The following is a 21,422-nucleotide window of genomic DNA, read 5'->3' as shown; positions in this document are numbered from 1 at the left end:
TCACGCAAACTTTTTGTTGTGAATTTGCTCAACATCCTATTGCAGCTGGTTGCCTTACGTTGTTGAATCAACATATATACAGTACCAGTAAAAAGTTTGGACACACCTACTCATTCAGCGTTTTTTCTTTATTTTTACTATTTTCTACAATGTAGAATAATAGTGAAGACATCAAAACTAGGAAATAACACATATGGAATCATGTAGTAACCTAAAGGTGTTAAACAAATCAAAATCTTTTTTATATTTGAGATTCTTCAAAGTAGCCACCCTTTGCCTTGATGACAGCTTTGCACACTCTTGGCATTCTCTTAACCAGCTTCATGAGGTAGTCACCTGGAATGCATTTCAATTAACAGGTGTGCCTTGTTAAAAGTGAAATTGTGGAATGTATTTTCCTCGTAATACGTTTGAACCAATCAGTTGTGTTGTGACAATGTAGGTATACAGAAGATAGCCCGGTCCTGGCCCAATGTTCTAACCTCTGGGCTACCTGCCGCACCAATGAAGCTGGTTGAGAAAATGCCAAGAGTGTGCAAAGCTGTCATCCAGGCAAAGTGTGGCTATTTGAAGAATCTCAAATATATAATATATTTTGATTTGTTTAACACTTTTTTTGGTTACTACATGATCCCATATGTGTTATTTCATAGTGTTGATGTCGTCACTATTACTCTACAATGTAGAAAATAGTAAAAATAAAGTAAAACCCTTGAATGAGTAGGTGTTCCAAAACTTTTGACCGGTAGTGTATATGATGAGTGGAGGAAATAACAACTATCTGTTGGATGGCATTATCATCCTATTAACTCACAATTATAGAATCCTATGAAGTACAGGATCTATATGAGCATTACTACACCAGACTGATTCTTCCTACAACAGTTCTTTCCTTAGCCAACACAATTCCCATTTCCTTAAACCAAGCGGATTTGATGTGTAAAGCAGTGATGCAAAAAAAACGCAAACCGTGTAAGCTCAGAGAAAATCCAGCTGAGAATCTTCTTAATAGCTAAACTCAACTAAATAATCTCCAATTAAAGTGTTATAGAGAGTGGAAAGCAGGCTGGGGGTGGCATAGAGAGCTATTGAAGGGGCACAGAGGTACCTGAGGGTGGTCAGAGGGGTGTGAACTGACCTCAGAGCAGACTAATGGCTTGTGTATCCACCGGCAGCGCCAGGGCTACATTTGAACATGAGCAGACAGCCAGTAATAAGCATCATCCATCACGTCTTAGATTTGGCTCTGTGACTAAGGACTCTCACTGTCAATAAACAGGCCAGTTTACCTGAGTCATCAACACCTGCTTACTGCTGTGACTGATCAGGGTCGTTTCACTATGCTTGAGAAGAAATAACCACAGACGTACTTACTGTACACACACACGCACACACACACACACACACACACACGCACACGCACACGCACACGCACACACACATGCATGAGCTACACACGCACACATGTACACGCTCACACCCAAACTAACACATACACACCTAACTGCCGAGAAAGTCAAAGCCTGTACACAGACTTGGAAGTAGGAGAAGCAGAGTGTATACGATTGTCTCCAGGATCTCAGTCAGTATATGGTAGCTGAGGGATGATCTGACCTTGATATTTACGCTCAATAGATTAATGGGGCTCCAGTCAGAAGACTTCACCCACCCACAGTGAGAGCCACACTGAGACCCTCCAAATCCCTTTGTCATTCATACAGATCTAATCGCAAATTACATCTCACGCTTTTATACTCTCATTCTCTCTCTAAAAAATATCTGAAACCAAAATAACAAACTATTTCTCCCAGCTGATAAATAGGGTTTAGCCTCCGGTCGGGCCACCTCTGTATTATATATTCATGGTTTTCTAAACTGCCTTTAACAGCTTCTGCAGATGCAAAATACAAAAAATTCCACTTTTGCTCTTCTGTGTTAAATTTGCATATCTGGTCATGCTCTGCTTGACATACTTGCAAAATTGCACAGCGGGTATTTTATTACAAGCCACCACAGATATTCAGCGACAGCAGAGAGCATCAAAAATAAATTAAAAAGACTAAAGAGCTACCAGTAGGCCACATAGTGTATTGTTTTGCAATGCCTAGAGCCATAAAGCGTTTCTTTTTTTCAGGGCAAGAGGCATGAACCATGCTTGGATGGCGGAGAGGGAAAAGTAATTTAGGGACTTTAGGGTTTTCTGTTGCATTAAATTGACTGAGCCCAGATTTCCAACGGCTTAATGTAATGTTAAACCTTAAATGTGGTCTGTATTTGCCATTTGTTCATTGATAGTATGCGTGTAACAGTTGTATTGCAATATTTGACTGGCTTTGGGATATCCAATCCATTTCAGTGTTACTGATAACTCATAGACATTTGCATCTATTCGAAAAGCAAATAAATGAATATCTAATTCCAAGAGACAACAAAGTATGCCACATATAAGGAATGAGGTTTGATGAATAGCGAGGGGAGTGAGATACTGTTCAGAGGTGAGTGTGGGGCTTACTATATAGATAACACAGGAGTGACCTCTCCTAGTCCCCATTACGGTAAATGGGTGGGATGGATGGGCTGGCTCTATGAAAGTATGTTTATCATGCTCCCCTGCAATTACAGCATACTAAATCCACAGTGTAATTGTGTTCTGTTGCCATCACTCCGTATTTATAGGGGCTAAAACTAACAGAAAACATGTGGTGTGAGGAAAAGGAGGAGGAGAGGAGGGGAGGAGATGAGGGAGGGCATGCATTTGATGAGGCCTTAGATCATTGCTCATGTATGGGTGCTTTGCAACGCAGTATTACCTATGAGGCATGGGGAAGTCAAGCAGAAATGTTCTAATTCAATATCCAAACATGCTGTGGTTTTCTGAGAGGCCGGCAGAGAGTAGCACTGGGTATCTTTCGTAAAAGATAACCAACCACGACTATAGCTGAGGGCCAATAGGGACCAGATGGAATCAAATCTTCCCTTTCCACTCCCTCCACCTCAGAGAAATAAAAAACTACCTTTTAACTGCAACCTCTTCTCAACCTCGCAACCTGAAACCACCTTTCCACTCCTTCACTCACGGGAATCAACATCCAACTTTCTTTCCTTCCTACCATCCATTCTCTGATCTAAAGATATACATGCTTTTTTAGTGCAACATCTATTTCAGTATTTAAATGTGAGCTGCTGATTCCTCCCAATTCCCTAAGAATGTGAACTAATGCTATGATAATCCACTGGATACTGAATGCGGCTGAGTTTAGGGGTCCTTATTTAAACTCCTCCTTTTCTTAACCACGGAGCAGAAAAGGTGTTCAGACAAGCAAGGAAATAATGAGCATCAGACAGCATGCAGAGAGAAACAGAAGCTCAGATGAATAACACACACACACACACACACACACACACACACACACACACACACACACACACACACACACACACAAACCTAATATCTAGTCATTCTCTCATTTCAAATCATTTAGACATTTACCGACAACCAAACCTCAACTTTCCTAAATCAATTGACCGATGAGTAAGAATGGTACTATACGAGTTCTACGTTGGTTTTTCAATAAGAAGCAGCAGAAATGTATAAACAGGTTGCGATTCTAGCAGCACTAATGAAAATACTTTTATTGTTGTTGTTTTTTCTCCCCCCCCTCCCCCAAGCAGACAAGCAGCCCTGAAAAAATATATTTCTGATGGGTATTATGCAAATGATCCCAGCTGTTACTTCTAATGGGGAAGCCTCCTAATACCTATCCCTTTTTCTAGGGTGAGGAAGAGAGGAAGCTTATTTTGTGCATCGCAAATGGCACCCTATTCCCTATATATTGCAGTATTTTTGACCAGGGACCTGGTCAAAGTAGTGCACTATAAATGGAATACAGTGCCATTTGGGATAGCCTTATCTGGCCTGTTAATCCGGTCGGCCGTGCGGGTGACACGTCTGGAAGAGAGGACCCCAAAGTATCTCCTGATTAAGACCTGTCTGGGGAATAGGGTTTACTCTACAGGGAGCGAGGGGGTGGCCATCTTTCTCCCAGGTTTCCATCCTGGAGGACAAGGCGAGGCGTGCCTGGTGCTTGGGTGGCTCCACGGTGGGAATGGAGCCCATTATCTCTGGGGATGTGGCAGAGAAGAGGCCTTCTGAAGACACTGTTTAGTCCTGGAGTGTCGCCTAGCCGGTGAGCTGGTTCAGTCTTTTAGAGTGGACTGTGAACAAGTGCTGTTCACTTTCAAAGAGTGGACTGTCTCTGACCAGCAGGTTCACTCCAGTCTTCATTCACAGAGCAGAGCAGAGTAGAGGATAGGTCAGGTCACCCCACTGTGTAGGGAACTCCCATCAGGATATTGTCAACACATATTCTTGACCTCAGTTTAAAGAGGGACTCTTCTATTTGACGTGCCCCTTTGAGGAACATTCAAAGTAGTCTTACTACTAAAGTTCCAAGTGTTATTAGTCGTGTTGCTTATGTATTTACTTTTCAGAATCATATAAAGCTGTGATTGAATTAATGATATACAATACAGGACAATTTATATGGGATGCCTTGAGGGGCTTTGAACATAGTCAGATAGTTTTGAGCATATAAAGAATAAGCACAAAAAGCAGATATCGATTTTTAAAGCATGGTACATTCTGTGCAGACACTAAGCTGTGAACAAAGTCTACAGAAGAAGAAGAAGAAGAAGAGGACAGAATATATCGAGGAAAAAGCACAATAACTCATTTCAACCTCCAGGTTTCTTTGATCAGATCCATTCTTACACTGTGATATTCATCTCAGCTTTTTTTTCTCCCTCTTTTCATTTCCCTTTTTTACCCTCCTCTCTGTTGGTGAGGGGGTCTGCCAGGACTGAGTTACAGCACATCCTTTTATGTTTATTAGCCACATTACTCACTAGATCAGTAAATTTGTACCAAAGACTTGCATTAATGAACTCTAAAGTGATTTTACAAAGGCGGATGGAAGAACCCATCAAGCATGACTGGGTGAAACGCAGTGGGTGAGGAATGAGGAAGTGTGTGTGAGCCCTAGTGGGTGACCTAATTCTCACCCACGACTCACGCATTGTCAATTTCTATCTCTTCTCACCAGGCCCACCTAAATTATATAAATTATTATATGTAAATATGTTTTTTAACATCTCCTTTCATCTAAGTGCCTTTCTGTTTTCATTTGTGTCATATTAGAGAGTCATTGTCGAGAGGCCTACAGGCGGTGAAACACAACGGAGGCTGATCGGCCATGTCTGAAAGAAGGTTGTGATGTTGTGGACTCTGGTCAGTTCAAGATCAGGTTTTAGGGAACATAAAAGTGGTTAAGTAGTATTTAAAGTAGTTAATATCTGATCTAAGATCAGACTTATTTAGATATGCAACAGTAAAACCTTGCTGCTCTCAACTAAATATAATGGATCTGTAAACAGTGTAAATCAAGGAAGAGGAGAGCTGGCATCCATCCAACATGGAGAAGAAAGGCCAACCTGGGCCCGACTCTCTCTTCACTCATCAGCCCCTTAACCCCAGTCTCTCAGGGTGTGCTCTCACAGCAAATCCAAACACTTCAGCCCACAGCCTCTCTCTCTCTCTGTCTCTTTCCATCTCCAAACCAGCCGGCTGTGTGATGACCAATACCTCCTTGTCATCCCCAATTACACTATCTTGTAAGGACGATGTTTGTCTCTGGGTTCACTAAACACAACATTATCAAAATGTTAACACCTCTACCTTGACACGGACAAATCAGCTAAATGTACCCTTTCACAAAAAGCTAGACTTCCAAAGCCAAATCCAAGCAAACAACGTTTGTGAGCTTGGTGTGTAATGTATGATTAAAATGTCTGAGTAAAAAGCAATATGGGCATAAAGGAATTCTGCAAGTGAATCTGGGTGAGGGGAAAAAACTGTGCTCAAAGAAAATGTTCATGACATCCTAAATTATATTATACTAGGTTCATTATCATCCATACGAATAAAAACAACTGAATATGTAGCTAAAATAACACAGAATATATGTCAGAGCCTTGTTAGTATTTATTTATTATCTACCTAAACCCAGTATGAGGAGTGAGAAGACAAATGTGTTGACAGACTAAGGTGGGGACCTTAGTCTGTAACAGGACTGCTTCCTTTGAGGAAAGACTAGAGACTCCAGGCAGGGTGACTCAAACTCAGGGTGAGGGTAAAGGCTTTGTTCCAGGGAAGCTCACTTTCTCTGCCCCCCCCTCTCTCTCCCTGTGAGTCTTGGCAGCGCTGCATAATCAAATGTTCCTGGAACTGACTTCCTGTCTGTCCAGTGAGTCGGCAAGCGAGGGAGAGAGAGACGGAGCCTGCTTACACAGAACGGAGGATAAAGATTTCTGCCCCATGACGCCAGGGGCTGTTTTAATAAGCCAACCTGCTGGTCAGCGTGGGATGTACTGTCTGTCTGAGAAATGGACTCATCCAGTTACTGTTCCAGCCTTTCCAAAACACTGGCTCTGAAACATGCTATTATTATTCTACAGTAGTATGTGATTATTTTTAATAATATTTCATGATAATTTCTGGGGTCTCCATTTTCTTTTTTGTATGATGGCTATATGAAAATATAAATCAGACAGCAACATGATTAATTTCTGCTCTCTAAATGCAAACAAGGCCTTTAACGTCAGCAGGCTGCTGGGTGGATGGGGAAACACGGCTCAACTGAGGTCAGATCTGCTCCGGGCCCAGGGCCCTGTGTGAATACGTTCCTATGATCAGTCTAATGAGAGTGAATCTCTGTCCCCACATTTAGCAGTCTGGATGAGAAACTCAGGGCCAGGGCCATTGCTATGCAGCCCACACTCTCTCTCTCTCTCTCTCTCTCTCTCTCTCTTACTCACGCACTCAGTATATCTGCTGGCAGTTAGCTGACAGACAGGAGTCTGGAGTCTGATGGGTGGCTGGCAGTCAGTCAGACAGACGTCGGAGAAACAGACGACTGTGTGTCTCCTCCTCCGATTCACAGCCCTTATGAACTTATAGGAATGACATCATCGTGCTCCAGCTTAGACCACCAGCCCCTTGGCCCATACAATATGCACTGTAGCCTATTCTTTATCAGTACTATCAATGCACACACTTCAAACCTTTCAATCGGCTCAAGTCCACTCAGGTAAGTATAATAAATAGAGAAAAAAAATGAATAGAGGCATATTCAAGCCTTTAGGCTAATACCACTCCAGAAATATTAAATGTCTCGAGGGCTTTGAGGAAAAAGAGAACAACAAACCCTCAATGCATTGAATATGTAAAACGTGGTCTCTATATCTCTTCCATATCCATCATGAAGAGCGCCTCCTAAACCTCTCATTGTCTCGTCAAATTGTGTGCTTAGTGAGGCTAGAGATAAGGCTATTAGTTCTATAAAGCATGTGTAATGCCTGGTGCAATAACAGTATTTTTTTTGAGAGGTGGGGGGGGGGGGGATCAATAGGTGTTATCTGCTTTCCAATGTTTCATACTCCCTCTCTGACATCAGAGGCTGGCCAGGCAGAGCTTTTCTGAGTGAGCAGTGAATGCAGCTAGGCCGCTAATCAATAGCCTCAGTATTAACAGGATGCTTCCAAAGCCATTTAGCAAACCCTTATCACTCTGGGATTTTACACTCAACCTGTCAAAATATTTTCTCCAGGGGCCGAGCGGAGAATGAGAGGAACATTTCACGCCTGTGAAGTCTCCTCTCCCACACCCGTTTGATTTGAAAGGGGGATGAAAGTGATATCTCTCTTCTCTTTTCAGAGGGTTCAGCTTGTATAAAGAGGAGAGGAGGATGTTAGATGGAGGAGCTTGAGGATAAGATCATCTAATTAGGCTGTAAAACAACAACAACGGGTTGTGTAGTGTTAAGGATGGGCTCTTGCACACGGCCATGAGGGGAAGAGTAATTACCAAGCATATGAATATTACCACATACACTAAAACAACGGCTATCCAGGTGGGGCTGTGAAAACGAGGAAGAATACAACCTGGGATGATTTTTCTGGCTTTAGTTATTCTACACCTATGCTTGTTGAGAAACCTGGATAAATATAAGAGGATAAACAACAAAACAGAGGGCTCTCAGGAGACTAAGCTCAATAGAATCTACTCTTTTTAACAAACTAAAGTCAAACAAAATCAAATCAAAGTTCTTGAAGATGTTTTCTCTTTTCCTGACAGACATGTTTAAAAGGACGCTTCTCTCTCTCTCTCTCTCTCTCTCTCTCTGTCTGCCTGTCTCGCACTGACTAACTCTGCGTGTCTCTCAATTTCAGTTCACTTACTCCCTTCTCTCCCTCTCTATCTGCATCTTTCTCTTCCTCCCCGCCTCTTACCGAGTGACTCATCTGTCAGTGAACGAGGAGAGATGGTGCTCACCTCCACCCCCCCCATCTCTCCCCAGCTGGGCTCCGCTATGCTCTGCTGTGCTGTGCAGGGGGTCCCTCGCCTTCCCTCCCCACCCCGTTTCCCTTCCTGCTCCAATAACAACATCTATCTCCATTCTCCTCTAAGCTGACCGCATCCCGGGCACAACAAGCAGCTCTCCAAATCCCCCAGGTTTTCAGCCTTGCCACATGCTTAACTGTACGGTGTAACTGCGCCATATGCTTCCAAGATTCGAGATAGCGCAATTTGTAGTGGGGAATAGCCTTCGACTACACTATTAAAGAAAGGGAACAGCTGGTTGGCGCTCCATGGTTGGGTGCCTGTGTGTCAACCTGTTCAATCATACGTCAGTCTTGTTTATTGTTGCTTATCTACTTATTTATGTGTTCGCTATACAGGGACATGGTGTGTAGATGAGTAAGTCTCACAGGAGACGCTGCATTTCATGCGCTTCTAGCTTCCTCCAATAACAGGAAGAATACTACAAATGCATTTCTTTGTTGGAGACTGTGGCCTGACCTCCCACATGGCAGAATCTCTATAGTGGCTCAATTAGCGAGGCTGGCCACTGAGAAGCGGTGGGGAAAGGAGTGAAGACAGAGGCTGCAGGGGATTGATTGGTAAAGAGTGGGTACAGGAGCAAAGTCCCAATTCTCAAAGAACCGTATGTGTAGTTGCTTCAGTCATCACTTGGTCACCTCACATCATTCTTCAAATACTTTGAAAAACGTGAATTTGACTTAATTCAATGGTTGAGGGAAATTAATCCTTATCACTGGTAAGTAGAGTGAGTGGTGAGTGGGGCCTCTCTTAGTTCTTTCCGTCTTAGTCTTAGCCATGATGAAATTCTCAGTCAACTCCTTTGAGGAATCCTGATCTATGATATACCTCCAGGACTGCATTTACAAAGGCAGGCCAATTCTGATATTTTGCCCAATTATTGTCATAAAATGTGATCTGATTGGCAAAAAGACCAGTTCGTGGAAATATTGGGCTGCCTTTGTAAATGTAGCCTAGATGCCCCAATGTATAAAAAAAAAAAAATCTGCACCAATTCTAATTTTTGCTCTGTCTGGTCTTATAATGGTATGGGCATCATCGTGTTTGGATATTTAAAACTGGATACCTCCCATGTAGCTATTTTCTCCTCATGCACTGTCCTAACTGGTGAGGAGGGGGAGATAAGGAGAGAAGAGAGAGACAGTACGCCTTGGCTAATTATGTTCAAGATTAAACGGAGCGGATTCCAATCAGGTGGACAACGTTTTCTAAAATAATGAGTGCGTGACCTCAGGTGAGAATACATTAGGACGGATGTTGTGTTAACCTGCAAAGTGTTCAAAAAGCAGCAGGCCCATTTTGTCTGGATCAAAAATATTCTCCAGCACGCCACTGGCTGAGAGCTGAGACAAATGCTCCCGGCATTAAAATGAACATCCCTTGCCTCCCAACATTAGAACAAGATAAACAGTTGGGGCTAAAGTCGTCACAACAATAGACTCTCAGCCCTGCTTGTGTTGCTGACACACAAATGAACTGACATGACAGGCCTTCAGATCACAAATGACTCCAGACTAAGATTGTCTGACTGTGTCAAGCTAAGAGGCTACAAGGAGGGATAAATGCATTGTTTATGCTCATTAAACAAGACTTCCTCTCAACTATCAGCAATAACTGATGAGTATTAATTTGCAGTGTTGTAAACTGTTCAGAAATAATAACGCATTCATCATCATCATGATGACAAGCCAATTACATACAATATTATGGGAGGAACAAGCCAAAAATCTGGAGGCTAAAACAAAGGTTTATACAGTATTACATATTTAGGATATATTATATATAGACCCACAAGACCACAGGGTAAATGCTAAAACTCTAACTGTAATACAATCCATCAGTGAGGCCAAAACAAATCATATGTCAGAACTAGTTACATGAATAAGTAAAGCGGGCCCATGTGAGTTAAAATGGCTATTAATCATGAGTGAGTTTCCACCCAAGATTAATTTCATAGTGTGGGATTGTAGGGTGTGTGTGTGTGTGTGTGTGTGTGTGTGTGTGTGTGTGTGTGTGTGTGGAGTGGATGTAAGGAAGGCCCCTTAACCCTGTGGCCCCTCAGCTGGCTGGGTTGAGGACCAGGAGTCGCCAGGAGGAGGAGAACTGAATGACTGATTATTAATAAGAGCTCTCCATTATGTCAGGCTCAGTCTTTGCCAGGACTCAATGAAAAACAGATCAGGCAGGGGGAAAGGCACAGGCCAAACTTATCTGGCTGAACTGCTTTCCCTTTCCTACTGCCAGACGATCTAACACAGCACAAGTGACCTGTTCCCAAGCATTTACTATCTATCAACAAGCCGTGTGTGTGTGTACTGTAGAGTCAAGTGAATCATGCAGGTACCTACCTCCCCAGTCTGTGTCAGGGTCAGCTTAGGCAGCTTGCTCTTGGAGCTGGTGGTGGTGCTGCCAAAGGCTAGGTTGCTGTAGCCCATGTCCCCCACTTCCAGAGGAGGTTTGAGCTCTGGGGAATCTAGGGGCACCTGGTCCTGGCCGTCCATGGGCCGAACGTAGGCCGTGGGCTTCTGCTGCTGCACGGCGCTGGGCTTGACGTGCAGGCCCTGGGGGAAGGTTGGTGTGGAAAGGCCGCTGGGCAGCAGGGAGGTGGAGGCCACGGGGGAACTGGACCCGTGGGAGCCCGGTTCCTGCTCCAAGGGAGACTTAACATGATTGTTGCTGTCCTTGTATCCATGCTCAGTCGCCGAAGGGGTCTGCTGCTGCCCAGCGCCATGCCTCCTGGAGGTGGAGGAGTTGGGGCTGCTGCTGGAGTCTCCCTTGTGGCCCACGACATCACCCTGTGAGCTGAACAGCTCCTCGTGTCTCTGGGGTTGCTGCTGCTGCTGCTCATGGGTAGACAAGTGTTTCCCCCTGCTGCTGGTTGGTACCCCCACTACCTGCCCCCCCACCTCTTGGGTGCTGGTGCTGCTGGAGCAGTGGGCTCCCTGCAACCAGTCGGAGGAGCGGGACTTCTTGGAGCTCTGATGGCCGCTCAGCCGGGTGGAGCTGGTCAGGGATGAAGAGGAGGGTGGAGGGGGCATGGAGGTGGTATTGTGCCCCGTGCCCGTCCTGTTGCTTGTCCTCTGGGCCCCCTCGGTGAAGAAGCTGGGGCCAGGGGTCTGGGGAACAGAGTTCTTGGGGATCCCCACCAGGTGGCTCTGGTTGGAGTGGCTGGTCAGGAGCTCCTTCATCTCATCGTAGTTCCCCAGAGTGTTCTGTACCCGGTTGGCCAGGGCATCACCTTTGTTGGTCTGCAGAGACAGAGAGAGGAGAGACGGTGAGATGTATAATGTATAGATATTCAGCTCCTACTATATACCCCCCAGCCCCCTCCACCATGTTATCATCATTCCCCCACTACTCTGACAACAGACAGAGAGCAGCAGGTCATCAGAGCTACACCTAATTACAAACAGCTAGGAACACTGCAGGCAGTGTGTGTGAGAGAGAGAGGTTGATGTGTGTGTGCGCGCATAGAGAAGGGTGCAATCATGCCTCAGTGAGCAAGACCATTAGGCTGTACATCAAGCAACTCTGAAAATGAAAAAGTAGCCCCTTTTCTAAGCTAAAAACAGCTATCATTACAGAGTCTAATATGCACCTTACAAACTGTATGAAACTATAGTTCTATCCAAAGCACTTTAATAAATCCATCTTTAAGATGGCACAGTTGGTGTATTAGCGTGTATTAAACAAGTGATTAAAACAAGCATTGTTAGTGTGGATCTATAGATAATAGATACCTTGTTTAGGTTGTTGGTCCCCCCCAAAGTGGATAGACTGGTTGCTTCTGTCTGTCAGTATAAAAAGACAGTAGTTTATAATCTAGTCACACTGGGGGGAATATAGTAGACCAATAGGATGACCTTGATAATCTTATAATCTGTTCAACTGTATTCTTAGTCAATTTTGTGGCAATGTTGACACACTCCTGTCTTCTAATATCCTTTCTCTCAGGGGTACACTTTAATCTGTAGGAAAACCTCCAAACAAATAATTTTGCAACAAAAGGCCCTTGTTTCTAATAATTGTTTTCTTTTGGCTAGTTCAGCATATAATTATTTTATACTGGGCTTTTCAGACAAAAAGGCATGCAGAACCACCCCCCAAAACTCATTACTTTCATAACAGGCAACATTCTACTTAATGTGCAACACATTACTGTTAAACTCAGCCCAAGCCTGTGTTTACTGGTCTTTTACGTGTGAGAGGCCTAGTAAGAACGTACAACAATTGCAGATGCATTATGCTAACACACTACATAAACAGAGATTATAACATCTATTCGAAAAGAACTGCAAATGAAGATTCATTTCAGTCGCACAATACAATTGCAGAGCCATGCAAAGCTGTTTCCTGTATAGGGATATAATTAGGCTATTCAAAGGCAACAAAGGAAAAAATGATAAATATGTACAGTGTAGCAGCGTGTATCCCTTTGGTATCACAGAGGACTGTGGTGGTGATGATAGCGCAACACTCTGTCAGACTCAGGAAGGATAAGTCTGTGTATTTGCACAATAATCAAATGATGGTTGATGGTTAAGGGGAAGGGAGGGTGTGGAGCATGAAGAGCCATTATGCTGCTGGGAAGGGGAATTATCTGCTAGGTGTTTAACCTCTGACCTCTATAAAAAGAGAAGATGCCAGCTAGGGCTAAACTGCTCTCTGCCAAGACTCACCCCTGACCACCCCTGACCTTGCACAGCATCACTATAATGTCCCCCATAAAACTCTAATGGCCATGCACTTGTTGTTCCAAAATGTATTACAATTAAGCTCACCCAAATGGATAACTATGCCCGAGTTACTCTTGCTTCAAAAGCAAGAGAGGGAAAAGACTCAAACAGCCCTGACAAGTGCCCCTAACAGTAACAGCAACCTGTGTTTGAAAATCCAGCAACCAGCCCAAAGTAGCAGTCTGTTTTCCACAGTCTGTGTATCGTCCGAAGAGGAGCCTAAGCACACACAGGTTATTTAAGCCATGCTGTGAGGGCTCAATATTTTTAGTGAGTGTGATGTTGAAGGGGTGAGTGTCCATGTTGAAGGGGCACTTGTGGACCTCCCAGATGCTGTCATTCTCAGTGAGGGGAAAGCAATGTGGACGACAGTGCACAAAGGGCTCTTGTGTAGAGAAGGAAGCCCTGGGCTGCTGGAGTAGACCTGAAGCTTGAGTTGGAGCAGGGCTGTCCTTCAGTGCACTGACTGCAGTCGGACTGCAGGCTAACTACAGCTGAGGACTGGAGTAGCTTCACTAGAACAGAGAAGTATAACAACGTATAACAACGTTATCTACTATATTTTTGAGTTACACTGCTGTAATCTTTTTTTTTCATACCTTTATGTAACTAGGCAAGTCAGTTATTAAGAGCAAATTCTTATTTACAATGATGGCCTACTTGTAAACCCCCCCCAAACCCGGACGATGCTGGGCCGATTGTGCGCCGCCCTATGGGACTCCCGATCACGGGCGTTTGTGATACAACCCGGGATCGAACCCGGGTCTGCAGTGACGCCTCTAGCACTGCGACACAGCGCCTTAGACCACTGCGCCGCCCAGGAGCCCATACTGTAGCAGGTTCTAAACAATGATTAAAGTACCTCCGTCAGAACTCCTTATCTTCATGGAACAAAGGCTACAATACTCCACTGCCTACATGAACTCATGCCATCAGCTGACAAGACTTCTGCTGAGCTGATCCCCATTACGTTAAAGGCTTCCAGTGACATGTCTCATACTTCATCTCTTAAATCAGAGCATATGGCATTTCTTCAACGGGTGGAGACTGATGAACCTTTGCCTGCCGTGTTTCTCAACTCAAATGGGAAAGGTTTTAAAAAGAGAAAGGCACTCATCAAGAGGAAAGCAGCTGGCCTCTTGTCAATGGACATTTCTCCCCAGGAAGCAGCTCTGTTGAAGTGTTTGTGTGTGTGTGTGTGTGTGTGTGTGTGTGTGTGTGTGTGTGTGTGTGTGTGTGTGTGTGTTTGCAGTGAGGATCTGAAAAAGCCTTTGAATAGGAGAATACTAAAGAGACAGACTTTGCATGGTGGCAGGCAGCAGTAGTGATGTGCCGGGTCTGGGCACTAGGGCAATACCACTCTGTGCAGGCCAACAGACTCGCAATGGGAGGCTTCGTTTGCTCTCTAAATCAGCATCAGATCCCACAGTTCACACCCTGCCTGCCACCACAGTTCTGCCACCCCACCACAGCTCTGCCATCACAGCTCTGCCAAGCAATCGTAAAGCACCTCACTGGGATCATGCCTTAATGCTAGCCTTTTATGATTTAACTGAGAAACAGAGAGCAAAATTAAAACCTAATTTGACTATGAGCTGATTCATACAGTACTGTATGAAGGGGAAAGTAGGTTTTATCCATACAAAGTTTGCTTTTTGTTGTTGTCATATCACAGCATAGTAAAGAGGACTCCTGTGGATTTTCAAGGATGTGAGTGAATGAGAATCTGTGTGGAGAAGACATTGACACATTTCAAATATTGTCTGTAAAGTGCGGATGTTGAGAAATGCACAGGCTACAAGGGATACGTTACAGGGATATTATATAGGGTCCTTGAGACCTTACAAAGAAATACATCCATCTCATGTCATCCCAGCACTAGTATTTGCGTCCAAAGTTTATTTACCTGGAGTTGTGTGCCAGTACATTATTGTCTCCAGCCTAAAGCCTATAGGCTCCTACTAGGATAAAGGAATCTGCACTGGTGCTACAATACAATACTATGATGGGCTGTAGGCTGATCCTACAGTGATGTTATGTGCACTGTTCTCTCACACTGCTTGTCATGGGATTGGCAGTGTTTACAATGGGCCATCTGTTAACAGTTATTTGCCTTCAATTTGGGAAATTAAGAAAAATCTGAAAACTTAAATCTAAAATCTTAAAAAAGAAAAATGAGTTAAAGACCCAGAGCAAAGACTCATCCAGCAAATCCTTATCTGTTGAATTGTCTCTCTCCTTTGTAAGCCCATCTGTAAAAGCCTTCCTTCCTCACTGGTGCAGGAGTAGAAAGCCTCAGCAGTTTGCATAATATCCATTAGTGCTTCCCAATAAAGAGCATCAATATGGGTCCACATGAGTAAACACCTAGCACAAATCATCTGAAATCAATAGAGCACTAACGACAGCAGGGGATCCAGGAGCTAGCAGATGTAAGGTAGCCTCCTAACAGAATCTGCAACAAACCACAATACAATTCAGATATAAACTGGGAAACGTAATGGACTAATAATTTAACATGTCGCAACATCCTACTTTTTAAAACCCGTTGATCAAATCTGACAGTGATGACGGTCGGGGGAATATACAATTACATTCCAAAAAATATAACTATTTTATATTGCATCTCTTACACCCATGGAGAGCTAAAGTTAGCATTGAATAAATTAATTGATCTCCTTCTCCATCTCTAAGAGTCTGCTCCTCAACAGTAATGCTGGTGCCCATGAATAAAACATCCAGTACCGGAGCTGACGACTGAGGAGGAACACAAAATACGTTTGCAGAAAACGGAGAAAATGGCTGAATAACTTGGCGGCTATATCCTTGTTTACTCTGCTGCTCCTCTTGACTCAGCAGTTGGTGGAGGATGGAGGGAGGGAGAAGAAGGAAGAAGGAGGGAGGGGGTTAGGGAGGTTTATTTGGGAATATTTGCCTTGAGAGGGAAAAGGTAGGTCTCTTTGTGACAGAATGGTGCAGCAGCGTTGGCTGAAGTCCAAAGGCCTGACCTTCACGGGGCTTTACAGGCTTTTAAAAACAGCTTGGCTGTGCGTTCACAGAGACCTGTCCAGGAGGAGGTAGAGAGGGGTCCCGGGAGTACACAAAGTACACATCCTGCTGATGGCACCAAGGCCAGGGGGGACCAGGGGCAGCCAGGGGGAGCAGGGGACCTCTGAGGGCACAGCCAGCACTCCTCGGCTGTGGGGTGTCTCTCTAGGTGCCAGTGGAGCTGGGAAAGCAGTAAATCAGTCCCAAATAGCTGCTAACAGCATAGTTCCATTAAACAGGATTAAAGGGGGGATTAACTAATAGCGGCCTGAGATGTGGGAGAACTACAAACAGTGTTTCACAGAGGAGAGGAAAGTACTGCTATTACTCTCTACTGAGCACTAGGCTGGAAGAGAGAGGGGAAGAGAGAGGGGGCTAAGGAGAAAGTATCGCTGAACCAGTCAAGCACTAACAGGACACATTGGTTTCTAAACACACATCATCTTTACCGGCCCTTAAGTCCCCCCAGCTTACATGCCCAAATACTATAGCCTGGAGTGGAGAGTCCATTTTCCTGCAGATGTGATGACATCAATGACTATTAGCTGACACTGTGGGGGTCTGGAGAACAGATCTGTCTCAGGCTGTAATCCTCTAACGACAGTATAGCTTGGTGAAAGCCATCTATATTTCGGAAAGTGCAGTTACATGATTGACAATACATAAGTTAAAATGTGACCTCACTGTACTCTAGCTGTTGATAATCTAAACCAAAGTGAATGAGGATGTTCTCTCATGATACAGTCACATCGGCGTCTGTAAAATGTTGTCAAAGGTCAAATTCCAAACAAGCCATTGGCATATTTACTGAAAGGCTAAAAAAATGCTCTTTGTCCACCCACCTAGACTGAGAGTTCCTTTCCCCATTACCCCTGCTGTCTGTCTGCTTAGTCACTGGAAGAATGCTGGGCCAGCGCATTCCTTCACACACACACAAACACACCAACATGAGCACGAGCAGACAAACACACACACACATCCTCCTACCCACAAAAACACACCCCATTTCCACAAAGACACATACATACTCACATACTAGCATCCACAATTAAATTTCACACAGTCCTATATAAGGGGTAGAGACATCCTGTTTTAGTATAAATTAAAATAAAAGGGAGTAGATAGCTCTGTGTGCCTGTTTTCTGTCATTAAGTGTGACCCAGTTCGCAGAGAGGTTGCGTGTGTTTAAGAGAACACTCATGTGTTCTGGAACCTAATTTCCCAGGCTAAGAGGAGCAGTGGGCGATCAGATGAAGATGAACGGTTTCGTCTGTGTGCGCACGTGCGTGCTCCCCTGTGTATGTGCGTGTGTATTTATGTGCGGTGCCGTTGATCCACTATTGAAGCGAAGCCGCATTGAGGGGAGACTGCACCATGTCATGTGACATGGGCAATTAGCCTTCAAAGGGGACACAGTCACTACTTGTTTATTTCCACAAATACGTCCACCTCCATGTTGATGTGATGGGTGATGGACAGGTCCCACGCCCTCTTTCCTTGAAAGCCACACTCTCTCTAAACGTGCCGTTTACAGATAATCTGTAGTGTTAGAAAGCTATTTACTGTATGAAAGTATAAATAGTGTGTATGATCTTGAAGGAACGTTTCCTTTGCAGTGATGAATTATACCAGGTGCGGATAACGAGGACTTATTCAGATCAGTCTTGATCACTTTTAATTACCCAATCAGGCTGGTACAGAGGAGGAAATAATGCAGCAACACAACATGTTGGGAAATACACTAGATGGCTCTCCAAAACCCAAGAAACACACGGGGAACCTTGTGAGAATATTTGTGGCACATGTCATTTGTAGTGCACATATCTCAATTAAATGGGACTTAACACGATTTGTGATAACCAATAGCGATCATTTTATCACAGTTACAATGGCAATTTTCACAATCAGTATTCTTTGATTACAGCGATAACCGTTTTCCATGTCTGTCAGAATGGCCATGACAGAAAACACAAATACAGTAAAAGGGGAAAGAACCTAGGTGGATTGATACACAGAGAGGGAGAAGAGAAAGCAATGAGTGATTGAGAAAGAAGATAGGGTTCTTTAAAAAGGGACACCTTGGCCCAAGTAAAAACATGACAGTCCTCTTGACTGAGTCCCCCATCTGTCCAGTTAGTTAGCTAAGAGATCCCAAGCTTGGCTATGGAACAATGTCCTGACTGCCCTCATACCTTAGGCTTCCATTGATCCTGCTCACAACCCATACACAGGAGAATCCCTCTCTATTGACACTGCTTAGCTACTCACACACACACACACACACACACACACACACACACACACACACACACACACACACACACACACACACACACACACACACACACACACACACACACACACACACACACACACACACACACACACACTCTCTCTCTCCTCAAGTATCGGTCTTGTCACCTGTCTGCAGCCAGTCAGCCAATGGATACATATCATACAGGAGAGAAGGGGAAACATGAAGGACTGAGACTGCATGTCACCTCCATGACGTACACATGAGAGGTGTGATCATTGTTCACATGTGTCATTACTCTACTGCACATCATTCAAATGGACAATATGGGGGGCCTAAGGGATGTGTTCAGTGCACAATGGAAAATACACGCCACAGCAAAACATAACATCATTACAGCATGAACAGCAAAGCATTTCACGAAATATAGCGAAGCAGATCATTTTAAACAATTCTACATTTGTAATATCTTATCCTTTCCACATTAGCTGTCTATTCCTACAGTCCACGCATGGATAGTAATCTGCTTGGATGCAGTCGGTTGTCTCCAATCCCTTCAATTAATATAACATAAAGTAACAGGACATGAGGGAAGGCATATAAGAAGCTGCTTTTGGCCCACTATAGAAATACTGTTTTGACCATCTGTGGTGTCTCATTCATCCAGTAACACACAGAGCATGAGAGAACACACACAGATCTGGCAGGCAGTGGATAATGTGCTTTTGGAGACTGGCAGACACTGATGGAACCCAAAGACTGGAGGAGCCAGAGTAGACTGGAGATAGACTGACAAGACTGCTCAGTTACTGGGGGTTAATGTGTTCTTAAATACATATATACATGTTTAAGTTGGACGAATACTCTTATTTTATTTAGCGACTTCCATCATGCCTGTTGCCAGGTATTGTCCTAGAAAAAGGGATAGATGCTGGATGCTGACAACCCTCCTCCCCACCCCTTCCTCCTTCCTTCCCAGGCCCTTACCTTGTACGGCTCCCCGAATAGATTAAACCCGGAGGAGAAGAGATCTTCGTCCTGTTGCACCTCCTGAGTCCGCCGCTCCCACTCCCTCTTCTTGAGCGCACTGCGGTCCTGCTCGTAGTGACTGCATGGGGAGACAAGTAGAAGAAGACGAGGCCAGACCATCAGAGTAGAATCAGAGTAATCACAGCTGGCATGCCACAGAGAAACATTGAAATCCCTTTCCGTGAAAAGATGTATGGGAAGCCCATATCTGTCTAATAGGCACGAGCTGACACTAAGCAGATGAAGGATAGGCGGCACTGGAGATAAAGGAAGTGGATTGTCACACAAATACTTACAAAACACTGCCAAGGCAAGGCACTGTTGGAAAGAAAGGGATTGCTTATCCAAGAGGAGCAAATGTATTGTCAAATAACTTTCAAAGCAAAGTTTATTTATCAACACAGAGCGGGTCTTAAGATGTAGACCTATTGAATTTACAATTTACATTTACATTTTAGTAATTTAGCAGACGCTCTTATCCAGAGCAACTTACAGTTAGCACATACATCTTAATAAGATAGCTTGGTGGGACAACCACATATCACAGGCACAGTGGTGTGAAGTACTTAAGTAAAAAATACTTTAAAGTACCACTTAAGTCGTTTTTTTGGTCTGTACTTTACTTTACTATTTATATTTCTGACAACTTTTACTTTTCTTCACTACATTCCTGAAGAACATAATGTACTTTTCACTCCATACATTTTCCCTGACACCCAAAAGAACAGGAAAATGGTCCAATTAATCTACTTATCAAGAGAAAATCCCTACTGGCAGACTCACTAAACATCAATGGCTTTTTGGTTTGTATTTGTTTATTATTATTTTTATTTTTTTAAATAGGGGGGTTTGTAAAAATGTGTTTGTAAATTATGTCTGAGTGTTGGAGACTGCCCCTGGCTAACCATAAACAAAAATAAAAAAGGAAATTGTGCCGTCAGGTTTGCTTAATATAAGGAATTTGAAATGATTTATACTTTTACGTTTGATACTTAAGTATATTTAAAAGCAAATACTTTTTGAATTTTACTCAAGTAGTATTTCACTGGGTGACTTTCACTTTCATTTGAGTCATTTTCTATTAAGGTATCTTTTATTTGACTGAAGTATGACTATTGGGTACTTCTTCCACCACTTCACAGGCATAGAAAGTATTTTTTTCCTCAATAATGTAGCTAGAAGGGGGGGGGGGGGTCGAGGTGAGGAGGAGGATTATTTAAGATACTGCTTGAAGAGGTAGGGTTTCAGGTTTTTCAGACAATGGGCAGGGACTCTGCTGTCTTAGCTTCAGGAGGAGGCTGGGTTCCACCATTTGGGTGCCAGGACTTGAATTGGACTAGGCTCTTTAGTGTATGTTGATTCCTTTTTACACACCTTGTATTTCTTTACATTGAAGAGCACACAAAAACCAATCTAATTCTTAATTTGACTTTTTCACAATATGCCAGTTTAGTAAATACATTCCCAGTATATGTAATAACTGGAAAAAAAAGTTGTCCTAGAAAGACAGGTTGACTGGCTTACATGAAAACCCCCCTGCTTCACCGTCTCCCATTAAGGTTTGTTAGACCTGTTTGGTGAGCGGCGCAGACATCTCAACCTCCTTATCGCCAGCCAGGCAGCGTAATAAATCCACAGTGTAACATGCAGCCGTTTTCTCCTTTGTCCGCTGATGTGAAAGTTGCGCCGAGCTGTCCTGCGGCTGTCCAACCACCGCCAACGCTTGATTAGAGCCCTGCTCTAAGCCCTCTCATTAGCATAATGTCCCACATTCCTCCACCACTGCTGCTGCTCTTCCTGGAGCGGTGCGAGCTGAGCTAGCGTAGCGACGTAGCAGCGTTAGCTCCATGGCCCCGGGCCTCCACCAAGCCCCTGGGGTCCGTTGGGGAGCAGGGCA

General features: G+C 43.9%; 1 protein-coding gene across 1 annotated transcript in view; it reads right to left on the bottom strand.

The window, feature by feature from the left end:
• LOC139366117 (AF4/FMR2 family member 2-like) overlaps window positions 1–21,422 on the bottom strand; it is a 169,481-nt gene that overhangs the window by 110,675 nt on the left and 37,384 nt on the right. Inside the window, exons 2-4 of the mRNA XM_071103229.1 lie at window positions 19,484–19,604; window positions 12,199–12,249; window positions 10,807–11,706 (exon numbers count right to left, since the gene is read on the bottom strand). Of these exons, the coding sequence (XP_070959330.1) occupies window positions 10,807–11,706; window positions 12,199–12,249; window positions 19,484–19,604 (1,072 nt within the window). The remainder of the gene's footprint in view (window positions 1–10,806; window positions 11,707–12,198; window positions 12,250–19,483; window positions 19,605–21,422) is intronic.

Source organism: Oncorhynchus clarkii, chromosome 14 (genome assembly GCF_045791955.1).
Source record: "Oncorhynchus clarkii lewisi isolate Uvic-CL-2024 chromosome 14, UVic_Ocla_1.0, whole genome shotgun sequence".
NCBI lineage: Eukaryota > Metazoa > Chordata > Actinopteri > Salmoniformes > Salmonidae > Oncorhynchus > Oncorhynchus clarkii.
This window is presented reverse-complemented; position numbering and strand designations above follow the sequence as displayed.